The sequence below is a fragment of the Berghia stephanieae genome, chromosome 9 (assembly GCF_034508935.2).
Source record: "Berghia stephanieae isolate SIO BIC M18660-M18661 chromosome 9, UCSD_Bste_1.3, whole genome shotgun sequence".
Classification (NCBI taxonomy): domain Eukaryota; kingdom Metazoa; phylum Mollusca; class Gastropoda; order Nudibranchia; family Aeolidiidae; genus Berghia; species Berghia stephanieae.
This window is the reverse complement of record NC_088368.1, coordinates 22,157,045-22,182,573: the sequence shown is the minus strand read 5'-3', so window position 1 is coordinate 22,182,573 and position 25,529 is coordinate 22,157,045. Positions and strand designations below refer to the sequence as shown.

The window sequence follows — 25,529 nt, the reverse complement described above, 5'->3', positions numbered from 1 at the left end:
AAAAGCTGAGTGACGTCAATTTCGTTACTTCTATGGAGCGTTCCACATTGCATGATCAATACCGTTCGCGGTGCATTACTTGTTATAAGAGAAAGCCATGTTATGCGGAACTATCTAGAATTAACCAGTAGATATTTGACCAATCAAAACATGGAATTTGTGACACACCTTCTTCACACGTGCTCGGACAAACATTGTTGTTTATAAACAATAACGTGAATGAAATCCACTTCTATCTGATCATTGTTATTTTTGTTAACCGCCATATTATGGGTGACTAATCACACAATTTTCTCGATCAGGTTATAAACGCTTAAGTTTACACATAGTTTTCTGTGTTGATTCTATTGATCAAGCGCGAGAACAGTGGTTATACGAGTATTACTTAGAAATATTCCCATCGATAGTAAAACATGAGTAGTTCGCTATGTTTACCAATCACTGCCATTGTTTACATTATGTCAAATGTCCGACAGGCGTGGTTATCTAAGTCGCTTTATTCTAGCTTCTTAAGGATCTATCACAGCCTTGACCCCTGCTGACTCAAGTGGGGTAACGCATTGTCTCAAGTCTAGTCTACATCATATTTATAACCTGAAATCTACCCCTCCCTCCCTCCCTCTCTCTCTCTCTCTCTCTCTCTCTCTCTCTCACTCACTCTCTCCCTCCCTCTCTTGTGTAAAGAACACTTTGCAAGGGTATAAGGAGGCAGGTTCTGCTCATGCTATCAATGTCACTCATCCTATCCCTGACTGCGCTAGACCAGGCTTGACTTTGTTACTTAGAGGACACGCATTCTATCCGACTCAACCATAGGCGCACCACAACACCGCCACAAACTCGGGAGATAATGATTCTGATTGAAAAACTAAATCATAAACTCAAAACAAATCAGATAATTCTTGAAAGGGGGAGGGCGAAAGGGGGGAGGGGGGGTGAGAGAGAGAGAGAGAGAGAGAGAAAGGAGAGAGGGAGAGAGAGAGAGAGAGAGAGAGAGAGAGAGAGAGAAATAAAGAAAGAGAGAGAGCGAGAGAAAGAGAGACAGAGAAAGAGAGACAGAGAGAGAAATAGAGAAAGAGAGGGAGTGAGAGAGAGAGAAATGAATAAAGAGAGAGAGAAAGAGAGAGAAATAATGAAAGAAAGAGAGAAAGAGAGAGAGAGAGAAAGAGAGAGAGAGAGAGTGACAGCGACGGAGAGAGAGAAATAAAGAAAGAAAGAGAGAGAGAGAGATAGAGAGAGAGAGAAAGAAAGAGAGAGAGAGAGAGAGAGAGAGAGAGAGAGGAAAGAGAGAGAGAGAGAACAAGTACAGCATTCCACGATACCCAATGACGATAACAGTCTGTCGACCCTTTGATCCCAGTTAGATTAAAATGACTCGAGTGCTCGGATTTGCTGCTTTTGAAGTGCCGTCATGTCATGGACAAGAAATAATCATTGTAAAACACCATTAATAAAACGTTACCCCGCGAAGTTAGATATTATTTATTAGAGAGAATAACAGAGAGAGAGAGAGAGAGAGAGAGAGAGAGAGAGAGAGAGAGAGAGATAGAGAAAGATAGAGAAAGATAGAGATAGACACACACACACACACACACACAGATAGAGAGAGAGAGAGAAAGAGATAGATATATATAGAGAGAGAGGAAGAGAGAGAAAGAGAGAGAAGGGGGGGGGTGTCATACACTAACAGAAAACAGTTTTAAAAATTTGGCCGGATAAAATCGATTGATTTAGAGTTCTGCCATCATGTTATAATTGTCAAAAGTCTCAAACTGAGACTTCTTTATTAAATTTTTAAAAACCAAAACAAACCAAACAAACAAACAAAACAAAAACAACAGGTATTTTTGACATTTTAGAGAAGTTAGAGTTGAAGAGACATATCAATCTATCGATATGTGAATTCAAATTTCTAGTCATTATTTTTAAAAAGCTGTGTTATTGTTTGGTTTTTTTTTTTTTGGTTTTTTTTTTATTTGTTTGTTTTGTTTTTGTTCTGCATTGGTTTGTTTTTTGTTCGTTTTAAAAAAATTATTTCGTTTTGTTTTGTTTTTGTTTGTGGTTTGTTTGTTTGTTTATTCCGAGGGAGATAGCATTGCCCAACATCGATGTTGGAAGAAACTCAAACATGAGCTGGCGGTGGTAGCCGAGGTATCGAAGTCCCTAAACAGGGACGCGAAAGGCTCCTTAGTCAACTAAATCAAGTAGACAAATTATGGAGCAGGCATTGGGGTAAGATCAAGATCTGTTTTTGTTTTTTTAATGTTTAAGTCCCAAGTTTTATTTTATTTGATTTGATTTTTTTTTTTTTTATTTGGTTGCCCAGATGAGTCATTGTATGAAGGACGAGTTTTCTGACCAAAATTTTAAATAGGTGTTATTCCATAGTAAGACAGGATAGGATAGGAACTCCAAGCTTATCGAGATTATTCTTCGTTCATGACATTCATATTATAGTGAGAAAACGTAAGGCAAATGGACCAAGATTCAGCAATGCCATGAGTCGCCTTGAGTCCTGAGCCTTGACCCTTGTCAAAGCCTGTGGAAATCTACATTAACGATCGACTGATTGACTGATTGATTGATTGATTCATTCATTCATTGATTCATTCATTGAGTCATTGAATGCGGCTTTGTGGTCTTGAGGTATGAGGCTATGCCTATGGCCTATAAGTCGGAAGTTCGATTCCCACTATGGGGACGCGGGGGAGGGGGTTTATAGTTTGACGTCACTCAGCGTCAGTTTATATGCGGCTATGTGGTCTAGTAGTATCACACTCGCTTTCGGATCGGAAGGTCCAGGGTTCGAGTCTCGCGCTCGCGCATAGTTGAGTCCTTGGAAAAGGCTCTTTACTCGCATTCTCTCACCGTACTCGGGTGTAAAATGAGTACCTGGCCGTTAACAGCGTTGTCTTTGTCCGCAAAATTGTAATATCGCCTGACAGGCGTCATGTCCCGTCCTACATATTAAATGTTGCTGTTGACCAGGGACCCCTTGTAAAGAACTTTGAGCACATTTATTGGATATTGCGCTATATAAAGCTAAATTTTAAAAAAAATAATTAATAGTTGAGTTGAGTCTTTAGAATAGGCCCTTAACTCACATTATCTCATCGTATTAAATGAGTGCCTGGCCGATAAAAGCGTTGTTTCTTGTTGAAAAATAAAATGCAAAATCGCCTTACGGGTGTGTCGCGTCTGTCCTATATATCAAGTGTTGTTGTGGATATTGCGCTTTATCAAAACTTATCGATCGTTGATTTTTTGATTGTAATAAAAATAAAACGATTAAAAAATTAATTAATTAATCTGTGTTATATATTATATATATATATATATAATATATATATATATATATATATATATATATGTGTGTGTGTGTGTGTGTGTGTGTGTGTTATTAATACAATGTCAAGGTGTACTTTTGTAGACTGTTGATTGTGAAAAGTTTTTGATCAGATAAATTATATATATATATATATATATATATATATATATATATATATATTATATATATATATATATATATATATATATATATAACGTTCCCGTTTTATTATAAACAATTCATCTGATCAAAACTTTTCACAATCAACAGTCTACATACAATCACAATGGCATTGTACAAATAATACCATCGTTGAACGGCGAGGGGCTCGGGTGAATGAAATAAAAATAGCTGTTTACAGATCTTACCTTATAAATAGTGTCATAATTCCAATAGAGGAACGGACGGGGAGGGGAGGGGAGATGCAATGGGGGGAGTTACGCTTTAAACATTTTTATTGCCTTTTGGTGGGAGAGGGTAAATATGATTTATCGACAAATAAAGTAGAAAATAACAGGCCAAAATTGACAGGGGGGGGGGGGGGGGGGGGGGGGGGGGGGGGGGGGGGGGGAATACAAGAAAAATAAACCTTATTCTCCCCCTCCCCACCCCCCTCAATTTTGGCATGTAATTTTCTACTTTATTTGTCGATAAATCATATTTACCCTCTCCCACCAAAAGGCAATAAACATGTTTAAAGCGTAACTTCATACTTAGCCATGGGTTAAATATTTTTACTATTATTATAATCATCATCATCATCATCATTATTATTTTTTAAATTATTATTATTGTCATTATCATTGTTATTATTGTTTTTGGTATTATATTATTATTATTATTATTATTATTATTATTATTATTATTATTATTATTATTATTATTATTATTATTATATTATTATTATTATTATTATTATTATCAATGAATTAATAAATTGAACTCCTTTTAAATGCATCAATTTAAAATGTTGTTGGTGAGCATCTCTGTAAAATGAATGACAAACGTCTATTCACCAACGCTTATTGACAGTGTAAACCACCAAATAGAGCAACGTCGTCAGAACCAGTCCAAAAAGACTGCCGTCACCGTCCATTCTTCCATCAATCTTCATTTTCTTGTCTGGTCGATGTCTTGAGGGATAATTCAGAGATGATAATAAATACAATATTATAATATGAGTGAGGAATTGGCTTTGGTCTGATCATCACCTCCAGACCTGCCACTCGAACCGATAAAATTCGTATCTACGGGATTTGAACATAAATAATAATAATACCAACCAAAATAAAAATGATAATGATGATGATGATGATGATGATGATGATGATGATGATGATGATGATAGAGTTTTGTGCAACCTTGAACAGTTATAATCTGATATAATTCAGTGAAAACTAATCACCGAATTGTCCCTCTAAAACCAATTGAAGAGTGGTTTTACAAAACTCCGCATTTTCCCATTTTGAGCTAGAAAATTGAGGATTATTTCATCCAAAATTTCTCATTCAGTCTATAATTTAATCATATTCAAACTTCAAATTCACACAAATCTAGGGAACTTCTGGTGTCAAATGATGCTTACAATAAAATGTACATTTCAATTTATCTCAAGGATGGAAAATCTCAAAATGTAGAAAAAATCGACTTAACGAGTTTTGGAAAACCAGCCTTCAACTTTTAATAAGAGCTGAGTGACGTCAGCTTCATTCTATCTATAGTTGTTTCATTGTTTTGAACACAACTCAGAGACACCATCGGTGAGATACGCATTCCCCTAATTGTTTAGTTGTTTATCTTATTCAACTATCGAAGGAACGAAATTGACGTCACTCAGCTCTATGTGATTCATTTTCGCCAGCCATTGTTATGACTAGTTCTCTATAAACGTTTATGATTACACATAGTTTTGTTGGTACATTATATCCTGCTGGCGGCTGTTGTGACTTTTTATTTAACTAAACGCATATCATCAATATCATATATCTATTCTTTAAAACTTTTATTTTCTTGGAGGTCAAAATTGTTCCGTACATACAGCCCATGTTAAATTTCTGTCAACGAACACTGAATTACTGACAAATTAAAAAAATAATTATAAAAACTATTTTTTACACAATGATATACGAATAACTTGCAAACCTTTTCTTAAGTACGTGTAATTCTACCACCCATTGACTCAAATGATTATTTATAAAATCTGCTGGGCCATAATGATGGTTCCTACAGATAGTATGCGCTTGGCTTAGGATTCACAACATTGTCATCCGGAAGTATAACGAAGCAACACACAAAACTGTGTGTAACCATGATCGTTTATAGTCAGGTTAGTGAGAATTACTCATAAACGCGGATGGCAAAAAAAAACAATAACAAAGACCTCTGTGACGTCAACTTCGAACTATCTATAATGACCCGTTGCCAGATTCATTTCATTCATTTCCACGACACAGTAGAATCATAATTAAAATAGACGCTGCCTGTTCGTATTAGCCTTTATTTCTCAGAAAATATTAAAGGTTCTCTACTGGTATTCTTGTTGTTGTTTTTTTTTAATATAATGTTTATTAATCCATGTTGTATAGTTGTTCCGCTTGATTGGCAGTCATTCAATGATGTACTGTATGGTTGACTTGTCTACGTGATGACAAGACCAGAGATGCCAACTCGAAATTGTTAAAATTCGTAGTTTTCAATCGGAAAAAATGATAATTAACTATAAATGGATTTACAATTCAATAATTTGACATCACAATGATCCACAAACACACCAAAGTCCTGAATATAGGATCTAAGGAGCTAAACTGTCCTTTTCAACAAAGATTGATTGAGTCAAAGAGACCTATGCAGCTCTGTAGCTGGAGCCAAAAACTCGTAATTCTACGAATTATTCGTAGTACTTGGCATCTCCGGACAAGACTAAGAATACATCCATGTATATTATATCAAATCACAATGGCTGGGGAAATATTCTATCAATGCTTTCAAATAGAATAGAGGGACGGAATAATATTAGGCTATCTATTTTGACTCGATTCAGTTAAAGGACAACAGCCTTTGATAACAGCCTTTCAGCTGAGTACAATTATCGGGTTCTTATTTTATCTATTATTTATAATATTTAAAAAAAATAATTGCAGTACACACTCGAAACGTCGGTCTGGCGGTAGTGGTGGAGTAGTGGTGGAAGTAGTAGTAGTAGTAGTAGTAGTAGTAGTAGTAGTAGTAGTAGTAGTAGTAGTAGTAGTAGTAGTAGTAGTGGTAGTGGTGGTGGTAGTAGTAGTAGTAGTAGTAGTAGTAGTAGTAGTAGTAGTAGTAGTAGTAGTAGTAGTAGTAGTATAGTAGTAGTAGTAGTAGTAGTAGTAGTAGTAGTGGTGGTAGTAGTGTGGTAGTGGTGGTGGTAGTAGTAGTAGTAGTAGTAGTAGTAGTAGTAGTAGTAGTAGTATAGTATAGTTAGTAGTAGTAGCGGTAGTAGTGGTAATAGTAGTATAGTAGTAGTAGTAATAGTAGTAGTAGTAATAGTAGTAGTGGTAGTAGTGGTAGTAGTAGTATAGTAGTAGTAGCAGTAGTAGTAGTATAGTAGTAGTAGTAGTAGTAGTAGTAGTAGTAGTAGTAGTAGTAGTAGTAGTATAGTAGTAGTATAGTAGTAATAGTAGTAGTAGTAGTAGTATAGTAGTATAGTAGTAAGTAATAGTAGTAGTAGTAGTAGTAGTAGTAGTAGTAGATAGTAGTAGTAGTAGTAATAGTAGTAGTGGTAGTAGTAGTAGTAGTAGTGGTATGTAGTAGTGGTAGTAGTAGTGGTAGTAGTAGTGGTAGTTGTAGTAAGTAGTAGTAATAGTATAGTAGTAGTAGTAGTAGTAGTAGTAGTATGTAGTAGTAGTATAGTAGTAGTAGTAGTAATAGTCGTAGTAGTAGAGTAGTAGTAGTAGTAGTAGAGTAGTAGTAGTAGTATAGTAGTAGTAGTAGTAGTAGTAGTAGTAGTAGTAGTAAGTAGTAGTAGTATAGTAGTATAGTAGTAGTAAGTAGTAGTAGTAGTAGTAGTAGTAGTATAGTATAGTAGTAGTAGAGTAGTTAGTAGTAGTAGTAGCAGTAGTGGTAGTAGTAGTAGTAGTAGTAGTGGTAGTAGTAGTAGTAGTAGTAGTAGTAGTAAATAGAAGTAGTAGTAGTAGTAGTAGTAGTAGTAGTAGTAGTAGTAGTAGTATAGTAGTAGTAGTAGTAGTAGTAGTAGTAGTAGCAACAGCAGCAGCAGCAGTAGTAGTAGTAGTAGTAGTAGTAGTAGTAGTAGTAGTAGTAGTAGTAGTAGTAGTAGTATAGTAGTATAGTAGTAGTAGTAGTAGTAGTAGTAGTAGTAGTAGTAGTAGTAGTAGTAGTAGTAGTAGTAGTAGTAGTAGTAGTAGTAGTAGACGTGTGAATTTAATAAAAAATATATTATACTAGTCTAATCTCAAATGGATTGGGACAACGTTTACTTATATGCAGGTCTGATAACCCAAATTGTTCTGGGTCCACCGGTGCAATGGCAATAAATACTCTCAACCTAACGCAATATTATCGCTGTTCATTGACATCAATGTTAAACCAAGCCGTTCATTGCGATCGTTATAATCTGACCTGCATAGAATAATAATATGTGCACGTCGGATTGATATCGTGAACTCTAGAAGCGGAACGAAGATTGTTCCAAATTGCTGATCTCTCGATATTTCACTCGTGTGGCTATGTGGTCTAGCGGTATGACACTACTCCCTTTCGGATCGGAAGGTCCTGGGTTCGAGCCTCACTCACCGCATAGTTATTGAGTCCTTGGAAAAGGCTCTTTACTCATATTCTCTCACCATTACTCGTGTGTAAAATTAGTACCTGGCCGTTAACAGCGTTGTCTCTGTCCGAAAAAATTGTAATATCGCCTAACAGGCGTAATGTCCTGTCCTACATGTTACGTGTTGCTGTTGACCAGGGACCCAGTGTAAAACGCTTTGAGCACATTTAGTGGATCTTGCGGTATATAAAAGCTCTTTTTTTTTTTCAAATAGTGTTTTAATGTGTCCAAAAATAGGCTTTCCAAATATGTCAAGAGAATTTTGAAATCTTGATGATGAACGTTTCGATTGCAAGTGATTGCGAATTCTTGTTCCATTCCTACTTTCGTTTATGCCAATCGATGTAATGAGGAACAACAACAACAACAACAACAGCAACAATAAACTTTTAAGGTTACGCATACCAAGAACACTCAGCTGCCATGTTTAGCGCTTAGAGTCTGGTGTCTCGGAGTTATAGCGCTATATGTTTTCAGCATGAATATTATTATTACTACTATTTTTATTATTATTATCATCATCATCATCATCATCATCATCATCATCATCATCATCATTATTATTATTATTATTATTATTATATTATTATTATTATTATTATTATTATTATAATTATTATTATAATATTATTATTATTATTATTATTATTATTATTATTATTATTATTATTATTATTATTATTATTATTATTATTATTATTATTATTATTATTATCATTATCATTATTATTATTTTTACCGACTTGACACTGCGTTACGCATGAAGGCCCTTGGTTTCTCGTCTCCATATCATCATTTTAACTTCGGGCATAGCCAAAACAATCTGACAACTTCTTACTTCAGAAGAAAATAAAATAAAATTCAAGCGACTCGCATGGCCCATAATATTATGCGAGTGCGATTAAGGACGGAATCCGCCAATCTGTAATGTGCTTGTATAGGGAATGAGATTAGCGGAAGAGTAGCGCCCCTTGATTGGACGTCACCCACAGTCTGTGACGTCACCGGCGCACAACCAACATGACGTTCTCTCTCTAATAACTTTTGCGCCGGTGAAGTCACATCGGACAAGAGACGCATGCGCACAACCAACATGACGTTCTCTCTCTAATAACTTTTCCGCCGGTGACGTCACAGACTATGGGTGACGTCCAATCAAGGGACGCTACTCTTCCGCTAATCTCATTCCCTATAGGTAGGCGTTATAGTTATAGACAGAGGCCATTATATTAATAATATGGGCTTTGTATAGATGCACACCCTTCCCTATACATGCAGGTTTCAATTTATTTTGTCAACCCGTTTCGAAAGTCTTCCTCCGCCCTTAGAACTGTTTCATTAACGTTTCATTAACGGTCAGTTTACACCCAGAGTATGGTCAATGGTCCGAGCACGTGTGAAGTTCTGTCACAAATTCCATGTCAAAAGTCAACCGGTTAATTGATGTTGATTTTGTTGATATCTACTCACGAAACATGAGTTTAAATTGAGATTTCAAAGGCCAATAACTCCCAGACTGCTTTATTCTTCTCCAGGACATGAAGGGTCTTACAGTAACAGCGTGGGATATTTTTCAAAGCAGGCAGTGCTAGTGTAACACCGTTTAAGATGAGATCAATGTAAATCAAACGACGCAATCAATACACAATACAACGATACTGATAATAAGCTTAATCAGGTAATTATTTGGTGGTCGCTCTGTGGTCGGTGGCACTGGGTGTGGGTGCGACGACAGGTCGGTTGGCAGTTGACGAGTGTGTAGAACAACATTCGTGACAATAGAATTGCTCTACAGATAACAATCATCTCTCTCTCTCTCTCTCTCTCTCTCTCTCTCTCTCTCTCTCTCTCTCTCTCTCTCTCTCTCTCTCTCTCTCTCTCTGCATCTCTCTAATACATTTACCCCCTCTCCCTTCTACGATCCACAAACTATGATATATGTAAAGCAATTCACTTGTCAACTTTCTGATCTAACAACATCACCTCCATTCCCATTTCATTAATCAATCCATCCATCCGCCTACTTATCCATCAATCAATCAATCGATCCATCAATCAACCATCCATCTAACCATCAATCCATCTATCCAACTACATTCCTATCCACACATCCATCCATACATTCACCCATCAATCCATCCATCCATCCATCCGCATACCAACCCATCCATCCATTCATCCAGCCAGCCATTCCATCCTCTCGACCATTCCCCCACCCATCAACCAACACATCCATCCACCAACCCATTGACCAATCCATCCATCCATCCCATACACCCATCTTTCAACCATTCATCCACCCACCCACATCCATCCATCCCTATACCACCCACCCATCCTATTCAACCACTTCACCCACCTATCAACCAATTCATCTATCTATCCATCCATCCATCCAATCCCATACACCCATCCATTCAACCATTCATCCACCCACCAATCCATCCATCCCATACACCCATCCATCCACCATCAACCACTCACCCACCTATCAATCAATCATCCTATCTATCCATCCATCTAAACATCCATCCATCCATCCAACCGTCAATCCATCCATCCATCCATCCAACCGTCAATAACTTCCAGGTCACCTAGCACCAACGGCATCGCCTATCGACCATCGACCTGCCCAGATCAATTGTGCCTGGCACTGACTTAAGACTTATCATCACCAGTTAATTAGTACACACGACACAATCAACACGAGAGTCAGCCACACCTTGTATTGTATAACATCGTCCCACCAATCTGTTTACATAGACTCTCACACTGACGTCACACACCTATTTGTTATTCTTTAATTGCCAGCAAGTGGATAATAAATAATAATAATAAATGAGCATTTATATAGCACAATATCCACTTAGCGTGCTCAAAGCGCTTTACAAGGGGTCCCTGGCCAACAGCAACAATTAACATTTAGGACGGGACATGCTGCCTGTTAGGCGATATTACAATTTTTCGGACAAAGACAACGCTGTTAACGACCATGTACTCATGTTACACCTGAGTACGGTGCGTGAGAGAATGTGAGTAAAGATCGTTTTCCAAGGACTCAACTATGCGTCGAGCGAGGCTCGAACCCAGGACCTTCCAATCCGAAAGCGAGTGTCATACGACTAGACCAGATAGCCGCAGGATGAACTCCTGGGGATTGGGGTTGCTTGTTTGTAACAGTGTTTACAAGAATGGATCATTAACCTCTACGCCCTCTAGTATGAAATTTGACAGAATAAACAACGGCCATTTTTTTTCTCAAAACTGCAAGCACATTTGTGCGGCTATGTGGTTTTGTGGTATGACATTCGCTTTCGGATTGGAAGGTCCTGGGTTCGAGCCTCGCTCGGCGCATAGTTGAGTCCTTGGAGAAGGCTCTTTACTGACATTCTCTCACCATACTCAGGTGTAAAATGAGTACCTGGCCGTTAACAACGTCTCTGTCCGAAAAAAAAATTATAATATCGCCTAACAGGCGTCATGTCCCGTCCTATATGTTAAATGTTGCTGTTGGCCAGGGACCCCTTGTAAAGCGCTTTGAGCACGTTTAGTGGATATTGCGCTATATAAAATCTCAATATATATTCGTGACCCATCGCCTCTAGTCCTAGCCTTCGTAAAACCATGGCATAGCACTGACCCAAAATATTAAGTCAAAATACAAGGCGATCAGAATTATGAATTTGTAGACATTCACACTTGCATAAACAATGTTTATTTTTCTCAATAAATCATTAACTCAACTCATGTCTTACATTCACTCGCCATACTCCGGTATAGATAGAATGAAGTTGACGTTACTTGGATTTTATTATTATTTTTTTGCCATCCATGATTACTTATTAACTTATTATCCAGACTATAAAAGTTCATGGTTACACATAGTTTTGTTTGCTGATCCGTTATACTTCCGGATGGCAATGTTGTGAGCTTCTAAGCTGAGCGCATACTATGAACATGCAATGGCGAAATGCGTGTGTCATCTATGCCTTGTCATTCATATAACTGTTGCTGTTGGCTTGGACCCCTTGAAAAAGCGCTTTGAGCATATTTAGCGGTATATTACACCATGAAATAAAAGAAAAACCCGTGTGATTTAAATCAAAAATCATATCACCCCCCCCCCCCTCCCTCCTTTTTTTTTAAACTAAGATTTTTAAATATTTTTTTTAAAGTTTCAAGCGAGTATATCTGCATTAATGGTTGTGGCACAATAATAATATAATGAGCTCGAGTAGTAGGTGTGTAGAGTGGAGAGGGTGGGTTGGTAAACATTGGCCATTATGATAATACGTACACCATTATAATGTATATAAAGTCCCGATACCTTTCCTAATCCTAACGACTTCTTACCCAGACCCAAAGTTTGTTTAAGGACGTGCGTCGATCAATAAATAGCTTTTTAACCAGTCAAATTACTGCCAAACTCTGGAAAGACACGTAGATGATTTAAAAATTTGGCCAGAAAACTCGAGCTTCAAATACCAACCGATTTAAATGACCCTCGTCTTAGCAAAAAAAAAAAAAAACACTCTCAAACCTGGGACTTCGCAAAGTCTTAATAAAGTCCCAGGTTGGAGAATATTTTGCCAAGACGAGGGTCATTTAAATCGATCGATATTTGAAGGACCAGATTTCTGGCCAAATTTTAAAATGGCGTGACTTTCCCGAGTTCGACAGTTCACAGATTAAATAAAACACGTCAAGATATACAGATCGCGTTTTAACTCTCCCCCTACCAGTACCAGCCATTTTTTAGAATTTCCCCCGAAAATTCACACCCACCCACCCAACACAAAAATAGACTTTTCCTAGTCAAACAAAAAAGTAACAAGTGCATTCTATAATAATAATAATAATAATAATAATAATAATAATAATAATAATAATAATAATAATAATAATATAATGATATATAATAATAATAATAATAATAATAAAATAATAATAATAATAATAATAATAATAATAATAAAATAATAATAATATAATAATAATAAATAAATAATAATTTAATAATAATAATATAATAATTATAATATATATTATTATATATATTAACTTTATTCACCCAAAAAAAATGGAAATTCGTTTACAGACGTGGCAAGCATAAAATACAGAATGATGTCTACAACACAGTGTTTAGTATTTATAGCTGAAATCAAAGCATTTCTTTACATTTTGTGATTAGAATTAGACAACTGTTTGTTGTATCGTAACGAATGTGACGATTTTCTTACCATTTGTTAGGCAAGGGTTACGATCTACCGCGATAAGGTAGCCTTATCATTATCGAGTGGACGATGAAAACGTTGCCGCTTGAAGCTCGGAGGAAAACAATAACGATAACTATTGAAATGTAAGCTTCAATTTATTAAACGAAGACATTATATACTGTGGACGTTTCGGGTTTCCCCTTTATCAACAAAACACGATGAATGAAACACTAAGGACGGTTGAGAGATGTGTGAATGGCCTAGTTAAGGTGAATAAACCCCCCCCCCCCCACCCCCCAACATCAATCATCATCTCTCTGAACCCCAACATTAAATATTATCATTCCAGATCGCTCTCTCTCTCTCTCTCTCTCTCTCTCTCTCTCTCTCTCTCTCTCTCTCTCTCTCTCTCTCTCTCTCTCTCCATTGCATACAAAAAGCCAATATAACTTCATCAATATTTCACCTCTAACCTTATATCACCTATTTTATAACTCAAGACGTTCTTCACCGTTTCAATTCCAAGCTCCGGCAGGTAGCATTGCTCATACTCATAGCGAGGACCCATCCACGCGTATCGAACACGCAAGCGCTCAATACGCTTAATAAATTTATATTCCAGTATATCGTCGTGATTATAATAGCCCTAGCGGCCTCCCCTTGAAATACAAATTCAATAAATACCAGCTTTGCAGCACGGCGATTGATCCAAATATCGATAGAAACTTCATCAATATTCCACCCCTGACCTTCTTTCTTCTCCTCTTCATTCCAGCCAGATAAGTTTATAAGATTCTCTTTTTAAATGCCAAACTCGACGTACACTGAAAAAAACTTTTTTAAAATAATTTTTGCCAGAAAACCTTTTCGTATAGATAGTATGCGCTTGGCTAAGAAGCTCATAACATTGCCATCCGGAAGTATAACGGACCAACACACAAAACTGTGTGTATCCATGAACGTTAATAGTCATGTTAATAAGCATCACTCATAAACGCGGATGGCAAAAAACAATAATAAAGACCTGAGTGACGTCATCTACGAACTATCTATAGATGCTAAAATACTCAGAACATGCGCCAGTCAAATGTATCATAACAAAACACTTCTCACTTGCAGGTGATCTATAAATAATAACAACAGAGATGAGTGACGTCAACCTCGTTCCTTCCATATCATGGAGGATAAATTAAATTGACCTCTTGATTGTCAAAATCTCAATAAGATTTAAACCCGAGGTCAATATTCCACCCCTGAACTTCGTTCCCCGCGCCTTCATTCCAGCTTGCGTAGTTTCTAAGAAATAAATAACAATGTGAAATTGAATGTAAGCTTCAATTTAATAAACGAAAATAGATGATGTCCACATTATCTGTTTTCATTTATTAAATTGAAGCTAACATTCAATTTCACATTGTTAATTATTTCTTCGAGCTTCGAGCAGCAAAATTTACATTAGTCTTCTAAGAGTATCTTAAAATGCCAAGTTCGCTTTACCGTACATTGACATGACAAACACTTTTTTTAATTAATTTGGCCAGAAAACTAGTTCTTATAGATAGTATGCGCTTGGCTAAGAAGCTCATAACATTGCCATCCGGAAGTATAACGGACCAACACACAAAACTGTGTGTATCCATGAATGTTTATAGTCAGGTTAATACAGTTCAGTGAGCATTACTCATAAACGCGGATGGCAAAAAAAAAAACAAACAATAACAAAGACATCAGTGACTTCATCTTCGAACTATCTATATCTCATGGATATATTACGCTGACCTCCAGTTTGCCAAAAATCAATGAGATCAATAATCCAACCCCTGACGACCTTCCATCTTTCTCTTTGTCTTCATTCCAGCCAATCAGCTTCTTCCACTATTTTCAAACGCAAAGTTCACCGCACTATTATTGGATCGTGCAAGAACAAAAACAGTTTTTAAAAAAATCCTTTTGCCTATAAAATTGTATCTAATCTCATATCGTTAATATAAATTAAATTGACCCCCGACTTATCGACATAAAGCAATCTCAAACAAAAGATTTTTTTTAAAATAAAAAATTATTGTTTTTGTCGTCAATCTGGGCTCTTAAAAAATGTATTTATTTATTTATTTATTTTTGAATATGCTAGGGTTTCATCATTACCAGCTATCGGCCATATGACCATATGACGGTCAAAACATACAAGAACAGCTGCCAACATGCACAAATTGGGGCTCCAAGAATCACCAACATCCCAAAGTGCAACCAAGCACCACAAGATGCAAACCACCTCGTACTAGATTGCCCAGAGACAAAACTTGAAGGGGGATCTGAAACCATCAACAAATGTGATGATGACTTCCGAACCTGGATTGATACCTTGAACATAGAAGTGTAGCCGAACGATACTACTACCAGTTATCGGCCATACTCTGGAAAGACACGTATTCGAAAATGTGGCCAGAACACTCGGCATTAAATGACCTTCAACTTGGCAAACAAACAACAACAAAACCTCTCAAACCCAGGAGTTCGACGGATCTCACGATCGATGCGTTGGCTCACATAACAATATTATGAACCAAAATGAGAATAGTGTGCGCGGAGTCCCAGGTTTGAGAGTTTTTGCCAAGATGAAGGTAATTTAAATCGATCGATATTTGAAGGACGCGTTTTCTGGCCAAATTTTTAAGTACGGGTTTTTTTTCCCAGAGTACGACAGTATTGGGTGTAGTCTTTAATAATAGATTCTAATCGCCAATCTCATTACCATTACCCCTTTATGCTTAAACCGACAGTTCCATTTCGTAGAAAGACTTGACTGACTACACGATATAAATCCCCCTAAGGATATTCATCATGTATGCACTGGTCTCTCTCTCTCTCTCTCTCTCTCTCTCTCTCTCTCTCTCTCTCTCTCTCTCTCTCTCTCTCTCTCTCCTTTCTCTCTCTCACACACACATACGCACACACTCTCTCACACACACACACACATACAAACACACTCTCTCTCTCTCACATACTCTCTCTCTCTCTCTCTCTCTCTTCTTTCATATCTATATATATATATATATAATATATATATATATATATATATAATAATATCTATATCTACTACTATCTATACTATCTATCTGATCTGCCCTTCCCCTTTTAAAAAAAAATTAAAAATAAAAAAAATAATAAATAATATATATATATATATATATATATATATATATATATATCGATCTATCCATCCATATACTATTTTATCAATCAAGCACATATCCATTTATCCCCCTCTCTCTCTCTCTCTCTCTCTCTCTCTCTCTCTCTCTCTCTCTCTCTCTCTCTCTATCTCTCTATCTCCGTCTCTCTCCATCTCCTCTCCAGTCAGTACTCTTCCAGAGACAAAAGGCTCTATACTGTGAAGCTGTCACGGACTGTATGGATGACTGGTTTACAACACCAAACCCGTTGTGACGTCAAAAAAGTATAGACAGAGATCAATACATCAATAATACCCCAATTCAACTGGGTTATGGAGAATTTTATTATTCAAAATCGATTTTTTCAACGATGTTTTTGGGTTATTTTAAGGTTGTAGATTATTCATTCTCTCTCTCTCTCTCTCTCTCTCTCTCTCTCTCTCTCTCTCACACACACACACACACACACACACACACACACACACACATACACATACACACCACACCCCCCATTGCAGTTTGAAAACACTTACATAAACGTTTATACGGGTGAACAAAACTCACAAAATCAGACAATTCATTTTTTTTTTCAAACAAGCCACAAAACTGAGACTATTCTTTGTCCATCAATCAAGGGACTGAACTCAATAGATAGAATGAAGTTGACGTCACGCGCGTCTTTGTTGTTGTCTTTTACCATCCGTGTTTATGAGTAATTCTCACAAAACTGTATTACCCCGACTATAAAAGTTCATGAATTCACAATGTTTTGTGTGTTGTTCCGTTATACTTCCGGATGGCAATGTTGTGAACTTCTTAGCCAAGCGCATACTATCTATATGGGTAAACAAAACTCACAAAATCAGACAATTCATTTTTTTCTTCTTCAAACAAGACAGACTATTCTTTGTCCATCAATAAAGGGACTGAACTCAATAGATATGGATTCATTCAATAGTCGGTTGGAGAAACTTTGACAATTCATCACTTCTCTGACAGTCAAAATGAATGGATTACTGAATTAATCAATAACACAACGTAACGTCAACACCATTCAATCCATAAACATTAAAGGCTGTTACCGTAGCCATCGTTATGTTATAGCCTGACACTGAAATCCAAAAGGACTGTCAGTTTGACGCATAATGAAACCCATGTGAGTTGTCGTTCAAGAGGTCATGAAAAAGTTTTTCATGGTCTAACTAATCGACAACCCACGTGTCTTGCAAAGATTGACGTTAATACTGCAATCTTTTGGATTCAGTATCAGGCCCATCGTAAATGCGTTGGCCAAGAAGAGTCAAAATTGCCATCTTGAAAAAGAAAACAAATCGTGAGTGTACCATGTTAACCTTTTAAAAACTTGGTATTACAGTTAGTAACGACAACTCACAGCGGATGCAAAAACAATAATAAGCTAGACTGCAGTCCTTTGACATACAGTCTATATATAACATAACGATGGCTACGGTGTCAGGCTATAACTTTACGAAGGCCACGCTGTTACCCACAGTTGTTTTTTGTTGATTGCGTTTTTTTGTTTGTTTTTTTTTTTTTTTTTTTTTTTTTTGCGGGCGGGACTTGGTGAGCATTTTCACTTAACCGCATCCCATCAATATTTATACCTCTGTATAGATAGAATGCGCTTGGCCAAAGAGTTCACAACATTGCCATCCGGAAGTATAACGGACCAACACACAAACTCTGTGTAACCATGATCTTTTATAGTCTGGTTAATACAGTTTAGTGAGAACAACTCACAAACGCGGATGGCAAAAACAATAACAAAGGCCTGAGTGACGTCATCTTCGAACTATCTATAACAGCCAAATAAGCACTGTGTACTAAAAACAACAACTAGACTACTTACGATCAGGTAGCGATCGATCCGTTTCCCCGAGTTTCCGGTACAATGACCTCATTAATCTTTTACTGATGACCGCTTTCAGTCAAGCACACATTCCACCGTAAACGGCATGGACAGTTGACGTGTTATCGGTATGGAGGCCGATTAGAGTTTGGCCGAAGATAACATTTAAGAAATGACCCTAATCTTGTAAAAAAAACAAAACAACAACAACAACAACAACAACAACAACAAAAAACAAACAAACAAAATAACTCTTAAGACTGCTGACTTCCTTTGAAGTCCCAGGTTTGAGAGTTTGGCCGAAGATAAAATTTAAGAAATGACCCTAATCTTGTGAAAAAAAAACAAAACAAACAAAATAACTCTTAAGACTGCTGACTTCCTTTGAAGTCCCAGGTTTGAGAGTTTTTGACGAGATGAGAGTCATTTTAATCGACGGACATTAGAAAGACAATGTTTTATGACCAAAATTTTACAAACGTGTTGCTGTTTCTTCTCTGCTTTGTTTTTGTTTTTTAATATTTTTGTTTATTTTTAAAAATATTTTCTCTTCGGTTTTTATGATGTGGATCCTTAACTAAACAACCACGTCTTGTCCACTCCCCATCTGCTTTGTTTGTTTATCCTCTCCTTCTAACCCCCACCCCACCTCCCCACCCGCCCTCCCCCCCCCCCCCCCCCCCTCTTCCCACAAACACACAAATTAGTCTTCCATGAATAACCGCAGATGAACAATAATAATAGAAATAATATAATAATAAATAATAATAATAATAATAATAATAATAATAATAATAATAATAATAATAATAATAATAATAATGATAATGATAATAAAATAATGATAATGATAATAATAATAATAATAATAATAATAATATAATAATAATAATAATAATAATAATAATATAATAATAATAATAATAATGATGATGATGATGATGATATGATGATGATATAATAATAAATAATAACAATACTACATAATATAATAATAATAATAATAATAATAATAATAATAATAATAATAATATAATAATAATAATAATAATAATAATAATAATAATAATAAAGCATATTTCTATACCGCCTTTCATCGAAACCTCACGGCTCTTATAAAAATAATTAATTAATTAATTAATAAAAGCCAAGACATTGTTTACCCAGGTAACAATAACACTGCGACCAAATCAACCAATATCAAAACATTAAGAGCATAAAACGGGCATCAAAAACATCATCACAACATTAGTCACATACAATGCATCTAAAATCTCAATCGAGTAAATATTAACCCAAAAGAAAGGGGAAAAAAATGGGCACATCGATCCTGTTCCAATACAGCAACTTCATCAATATTTCACCCTGGCCGCTCCCCCCCCCCCCCCCCCCCCCCCCCTGTCTTCTTGTCTCTATAAATTTCACTTTCCTATAATAGCAATTATCATTCCCCGTCAAGCAACGCTTCCGGCCGTTACCCTTCACGGTTCCGATTCCAGGAATAACCTCCACCAACGATCTCAACCATTGGCAATCAATATTGGATTGTTAATATCATCATCATCATCATCATCATCATTATTATAATTATTATAGTAATTATAATTATTATTATTATCATCATCATCATCATTATTATTATCATCATTATTAGAGTAATTATAATTATTATTATCATCATCATCATCATCATCATCATCATCATTATATATTATATTATTATTATTATTATTATTATTATTATTATTATTATTATTATTATTATTATTTTCATTATTATTATTATTTTCATTATTATTATCATTCATTATTATTATTATTATTATTATTATTATATTATTATTATTATTATTATTATTATTATTATTATTATTATTATTTTCATTATTATTATTATTTTCATTATATTATTATATATTATTATTATTATTATTATTATTATTATTATTATTATTATTATTATCATCATTATTACCATTATCTATTATTATTAAATTATTATTATTATTATTATTATTATTAATTATATTATTATTATTTTCATTACAATATCGCATCCGGCTGACAATTCGTGCGTTAATAGAAAGAGAGAGAGAGAGAGAGAGAGAGAGAGAGAGAGAGAGAGAGAGAGAGAGAGAGAGAGAGAGAGCTGTGTGTGTGTGTCTGGGGTGGGGGGGGTTGTTATTATACAATTCAAAGAAAAGGACAGTTCTAATAGTTTTGTCGTCCCAGTGAAATGCGAGTGTTTTCCCCACCACTGGTGGGGTCTTCGGGGATCGATAGTTATATTTTTATATCGACACCTCCACTGGGGCGGCCAAACGTCAGGCACGTCCGATTACGCATTGATTAACAACAATCACGCGAGACACACAGGCCAGGCCAGGCCGTTCATCAAAAATAGACGACATTATACATTTCTAAATAAAGAAACGACGAAAAAAAAAAAAAGAGGAAAGTAATAGGAGATAATAAAAAAGTATTTCTTTCGCCCCCCCCCCCCCAACCCCTCCTTCCACCCCACCCCCCTCACCACTCCCAACGGTTGATTTAAACTCAAAAACAAATTTTAAAAAAAAAGTATTTTTACATTTTAAATTCCCATGAACACAGTTTTGATTTTAGTGATGAGAACCACTTCTCCTACACACACATACCAGAAAATGGCGACATAATAAATTTCTAAACGAAAGAAGGAAAGCAATATAGTAGATAATAAAAAGTAAATATTTCTCTCCCCCCCCCCCCCCCCCCAACTCCGAACGGTTGATTTCAAATTTAAAAGAAAATACATTTATACAAAATTATTTTTACATATTCAGTTCCCATGAACATTATTTTGTTTTAAGTGATGAGAACCACTTCTCGTACACACAAGCATCTACAAGCACAAGCACGCTTACACTACACGCCAACACAAACAAAACTCATATAAATTGAGCTTATATACAGTGCAATATCCACTAAACGTGCTCAAAGCGCTTTACACGGGGTCCCTGCATCAACACATGTTGGACGGGACATGATTGACGCCTGTTAAGCGATATTACAAATTTTTTTTCGGACAGAGACAACGCTGTTAACGGCCAGGCACTCATTTACACCCGAGTACGATGAGAGAATGTGAGTAAAGAGCCCTTTCCAAGGACTCAACTATGCGCTGAGAGAGCCTCAAACCCAGGACCTGTCGGTCGGAAAGCGAGTGTCATACCACTAGACCACATAGCCTCACAAATAAAGATGCAAACCAAAAAAAAAAAAAAAAAAGGGGGGGGGGGGGTTAAACATAAAACAAAAACAAATTTTAAAAACATTACGAGCTAAAATTTAAAATCAATTCTTCTCATTTCTATTTCAGATAACCCTCTGACGGCTTTATCCATATCTCGACCTTCTTGTCGCAGCCCCACACAAACTCAACTCCTATTCTCAGATTTTCTAATAGAAAAACTCGGGACAACCGACATGGAGGAAGCAGAAGTCTTGACGAGCGGAAGTGAGGTGGTACCACGTGACTTTCTGCGGTGCCCGCTATGCAGGGACGAGTACCAAGAGCCCAAGTTCCTCCCTTGCCTCCATTCCTTCTGCAAAGCGTGCATCGACGACTACATGGAGGCTTCCACGGCACCCGATGGACACCTGGTCTGCCCCGTCTGTCTCACCGAGATCAGTCCGCCGTCGGACGCCGAGACGGACGACATGATTACCGGTAACGTGGAGCTCCCCGACAACATGTTCGCCAGACGCCTGAGTTGCCCCGTCATATGCCAGGATAAGAAGACGGAGGTGCAGTACTGTCAACAGCAGCAGTGTTGCGGTGAGGGGACGGGCTCGTCCAAAATGGAAGCCAGCATACACTGCATCAACTGTGACGAGTTCATGTGCACCCAGTGCTCCATGGAGCACCTGGCGGAAAAGGAAACGGCGAGTCACAAAACGCAAAGCATTGAGGAGCATTCCCGCGAAAACGACGAGGACAGCCCGACACCTCCGGGAATGACGGAATTCGTCCCCATCCCCCAGTGCTGTCAGTTCTACGATGCCCTGGACATCGGTACAATGTATTGTGTAGATTGTGAAATAGCTACGTGTAACGAGTGTTACACCAAAGACCACATGGACCACAGGTGCGCGGAACTTAGCGCCATTGCTCAGAACTTTGAGACAAAAATAAAAGACCCTCTTCTTCAGTTAAAGAAGGATGAGAACAAACTGAAAAAAGAAATATCGTACTTGGACAATGCCAGAACTTATTTGGCTAAGAAGCAACAGAAATTGAAAGTGTTAGCGAAAGAGAGAAGCAAAATGCTCTGGAGCTTGATACAGGAGTATGAAAATATGTTGAACATGGAGATCGACAAGAGACACGCCCAGAACTTGGCGGTTATTCAAGACCAGCACAACGTGTTGCGTCGTCATGTGGCCTCCATCCACGCTGTGACAGACCTGACAGATAAACTCTTGACATTCGGATCCATAGAGGAGAAGGTGTCAATGAGGAGGCAGATAGGCAGGAGGGTGAGGGAGTTGTGTGAGGGGGAACTCCCAGCGGGGAGGGTGGAATTGAATCGATTCGTCATCAGTGAACCCAGGGTCGGGGTGGAGAGTATCTGTGAAATGTTTGGAGAACTGATCGTTGATAAGACAGTGACAACTGGTTCCAGTAGGAGGAGGCATAGTCAACAATACGAAAGTGGTAGCAGCCTTAGTAACGGTAATAGCAGTAAAAAATCAAATAAGGGTAATCTTAGCTCTTCACAAAGCATCGACCTTGGATCGTTGGGACGAGACTCATTGAGGCGACGTAGTACCATGTCTGTCTCCTCCACAGATGAGCCGGCGAATGAGCTCGCCAACCTTGACGAATACGAGGAAGAGGGGGATGACAGTAGTGATCTATTAAGTGCCAGCAACACCAGTGACGTCCTCAGCGTAGAAATCAGGCGGTTTTCCTCGTCCAGCAATGGACCGTACAATGATTACAAAATAGGTCAAACTTCCTCAAGCGTAGAAGTACGAGGAAGGGGAGGGCCTGGTTATACCACGCATTCCAATTACCTGGATGTACCACAATCAACCAAGAGGCGAAATCCTTCTACCCACAACGACAGCATGGCCTCAGCTTCTGACACCTCGTATCAGTCGTCCATATTGCAGAATGACGTCCCCTGTCAGAATTTGGAAGAACCCAACAGAGAGATGCAGTTCCCTGACATTATATCCAAGGACTGCATCAAAGGCGTTGGGGTAACACCGGTTGAAGGGGACATCGTCGTGGCAACCGTGTCCCCTGTCGAGGGCAACAAAGTGTACATTCTAGAAAAACGGGGCATCGTCCGAGGACAGCTTGACCTGGACCGAAATTTCAACATACACTCCGTGGCAGCGGACGGTAAAGTGTACATGGTGGTGGCCAGGAGTGAAAACCGGTACAAAGTCAAAGTGCTGACAGCGGACAATCGAACGCTGGTGGACGCGCATATTGAGAGTTTCGGACTCAGTGGTCTGGCCGCAATGACATCGGGAACCCTCCTCATCACCTCTAGTCGTTATGCCTCCACCAATCCAAACGTGGGACGCGCTGCCAAACTGGGCGGGAATGTGACAATGTACGACAGGAATGGCGCCATTCACAAAGTCATCACCAACGATACTTTCTCGTCATCTTTGGACATGCAGCTGTTCGACCGACCGCACTGCATATCCGTGGACGAGTACGACAACTTCTTTGTCGCCGATCCCGGGAGACACAGCGTGATCGGGTTCAAATCGGATGGAAGTTTCTTGTTCGAATACGGCACGACGGACGCCGAGGAAGAACTGTATCAGGGGCCGGATGCGGTGTGCGCCGATCGATGTGGAAATGTGATTGTGTTGGACAAGAAGGATGGACGGATAGACATTCTCAACTACGAGGGTCAACTACTGAGGTGTTACTTCCCCTCCCAGCACGTCCGTTACGTAAGCGTGACGCCGGACAAGCTGCTGGCATTGGTGGATTCTGAAGGGGATGTTAAATATTACGACTATTTCACATGTAACGCTATCAACTAATTACAACTGTTGGATAAAGAGGAATTAGACTAAGAGAAAAATAAAATAATAGAATCTACATAATATAAGAGGACTTGATTATAAAAGATGTGATAAAAGGATTATGAAATGCTTGGCTATTTATCAAAATGAATTTATTTTTAAGGGGGGAGGGGAGATAATTCTTGCTCCACAGGTCTCATGGGTCTTAGGGGGTTTCTTTGAATTTTTCCCGTTTTGATGAATGGCTATCGTCATTCTTTCTATTTTACTATAATTTGTTTGCTCTTTTGTAAAAGTAAAAAGACGAACGTCGTGTAAAATCTAATGGTCTCAATTTCTCAATGGTTCATGTCAATCCTACCACTCGTGTATTTCATGAATACTTGGATTAGGCCAGTTTAGACTTTCTTTTGAAAATATCAAATTAAGAAATTAAGGAGCAGGCACCGGTGTAAGATAATGAACTGAAAAAGTGTGTATGAAAAGTGAATGTAAGATAAAGGACTACTGAACACAGGTGTATGAAAGGCGAGTGCAAGATAAAGAAGTGAACAAGTGTGTATGAAAGGCGAGTGCAAGATAAAGAAGTGAACAAGTGTGTTTGAAAGGTATCTGGCACCTTTCATACACATTTGTTCAGTGCTTTACCTTAAGACTTTCTTATTGTTGGCACAGCCAGAAATGGCAAACACTCCATAATAATTCTACAAATCAAAGGAGTTTTGACAGAGTTGTTGTAAAGGGTGGCTGAACAGGAAAGGAAACACAAATTAACATGGTTTCACTTGATATCCAACTCCTATTGTTATCTGTGATATATACGAATAAATAAATAAATAAATAAATGCTATTTACTCTTATCTACAATGATAAATCTCTACGCCAGATGAGCACAATTGTGATAAATCAATAATCTCATTATTCAATTAAAACTGGAAACTATCATACTTCATCATCTAATGGTCACCATGGTAACATAGTCAGTTATCACCACACCATTCTCATTATATTATTAATTATTCCGTTCATTCCAATTAACTAGTTAACTGTCGCACTCGGGGGAAAAAACCTTGAATTAAAAAATTTG

At 37.5% G+C, this 25,529-nt stretch overlaps 2 protein-coding genes across 3 annotated transcripts in view; one reads left to right on the top strand and one right to left on the bottom strand.

Moving 5' to 3' along the window:
- The window catches only part of LOC144979862 (uncharacterized), a 26,486-nt gene extending 1,968 nt beyond the window's left edge, over positions 1–24,518 (top strand). Inside the window, exon 2 of the mRNA XM_078927085.1 lies at positions 21,765–24,518. Within this exon, the coding sequence (XP_078783211.1) occupies positions 21,872–24,460 (2,589 nt within the window). The 5' untranslated portion in view covers positions 21,765–21,871 and the 3' untranslated portion in view covers positions 24,461–24,518. The remainder of the gene's footprint in view (positions 1–21,764) is intronic.
- LOC144979863 (uncharacterized) overlaps positions 1–25,529 on the bottom strand; it is a 99,864-nt gene that overhangs the window by 34,094 nt on the left and 40,241 nt on the right. The gene's annotated exons all lie outside the window — the stretch shown is intronic.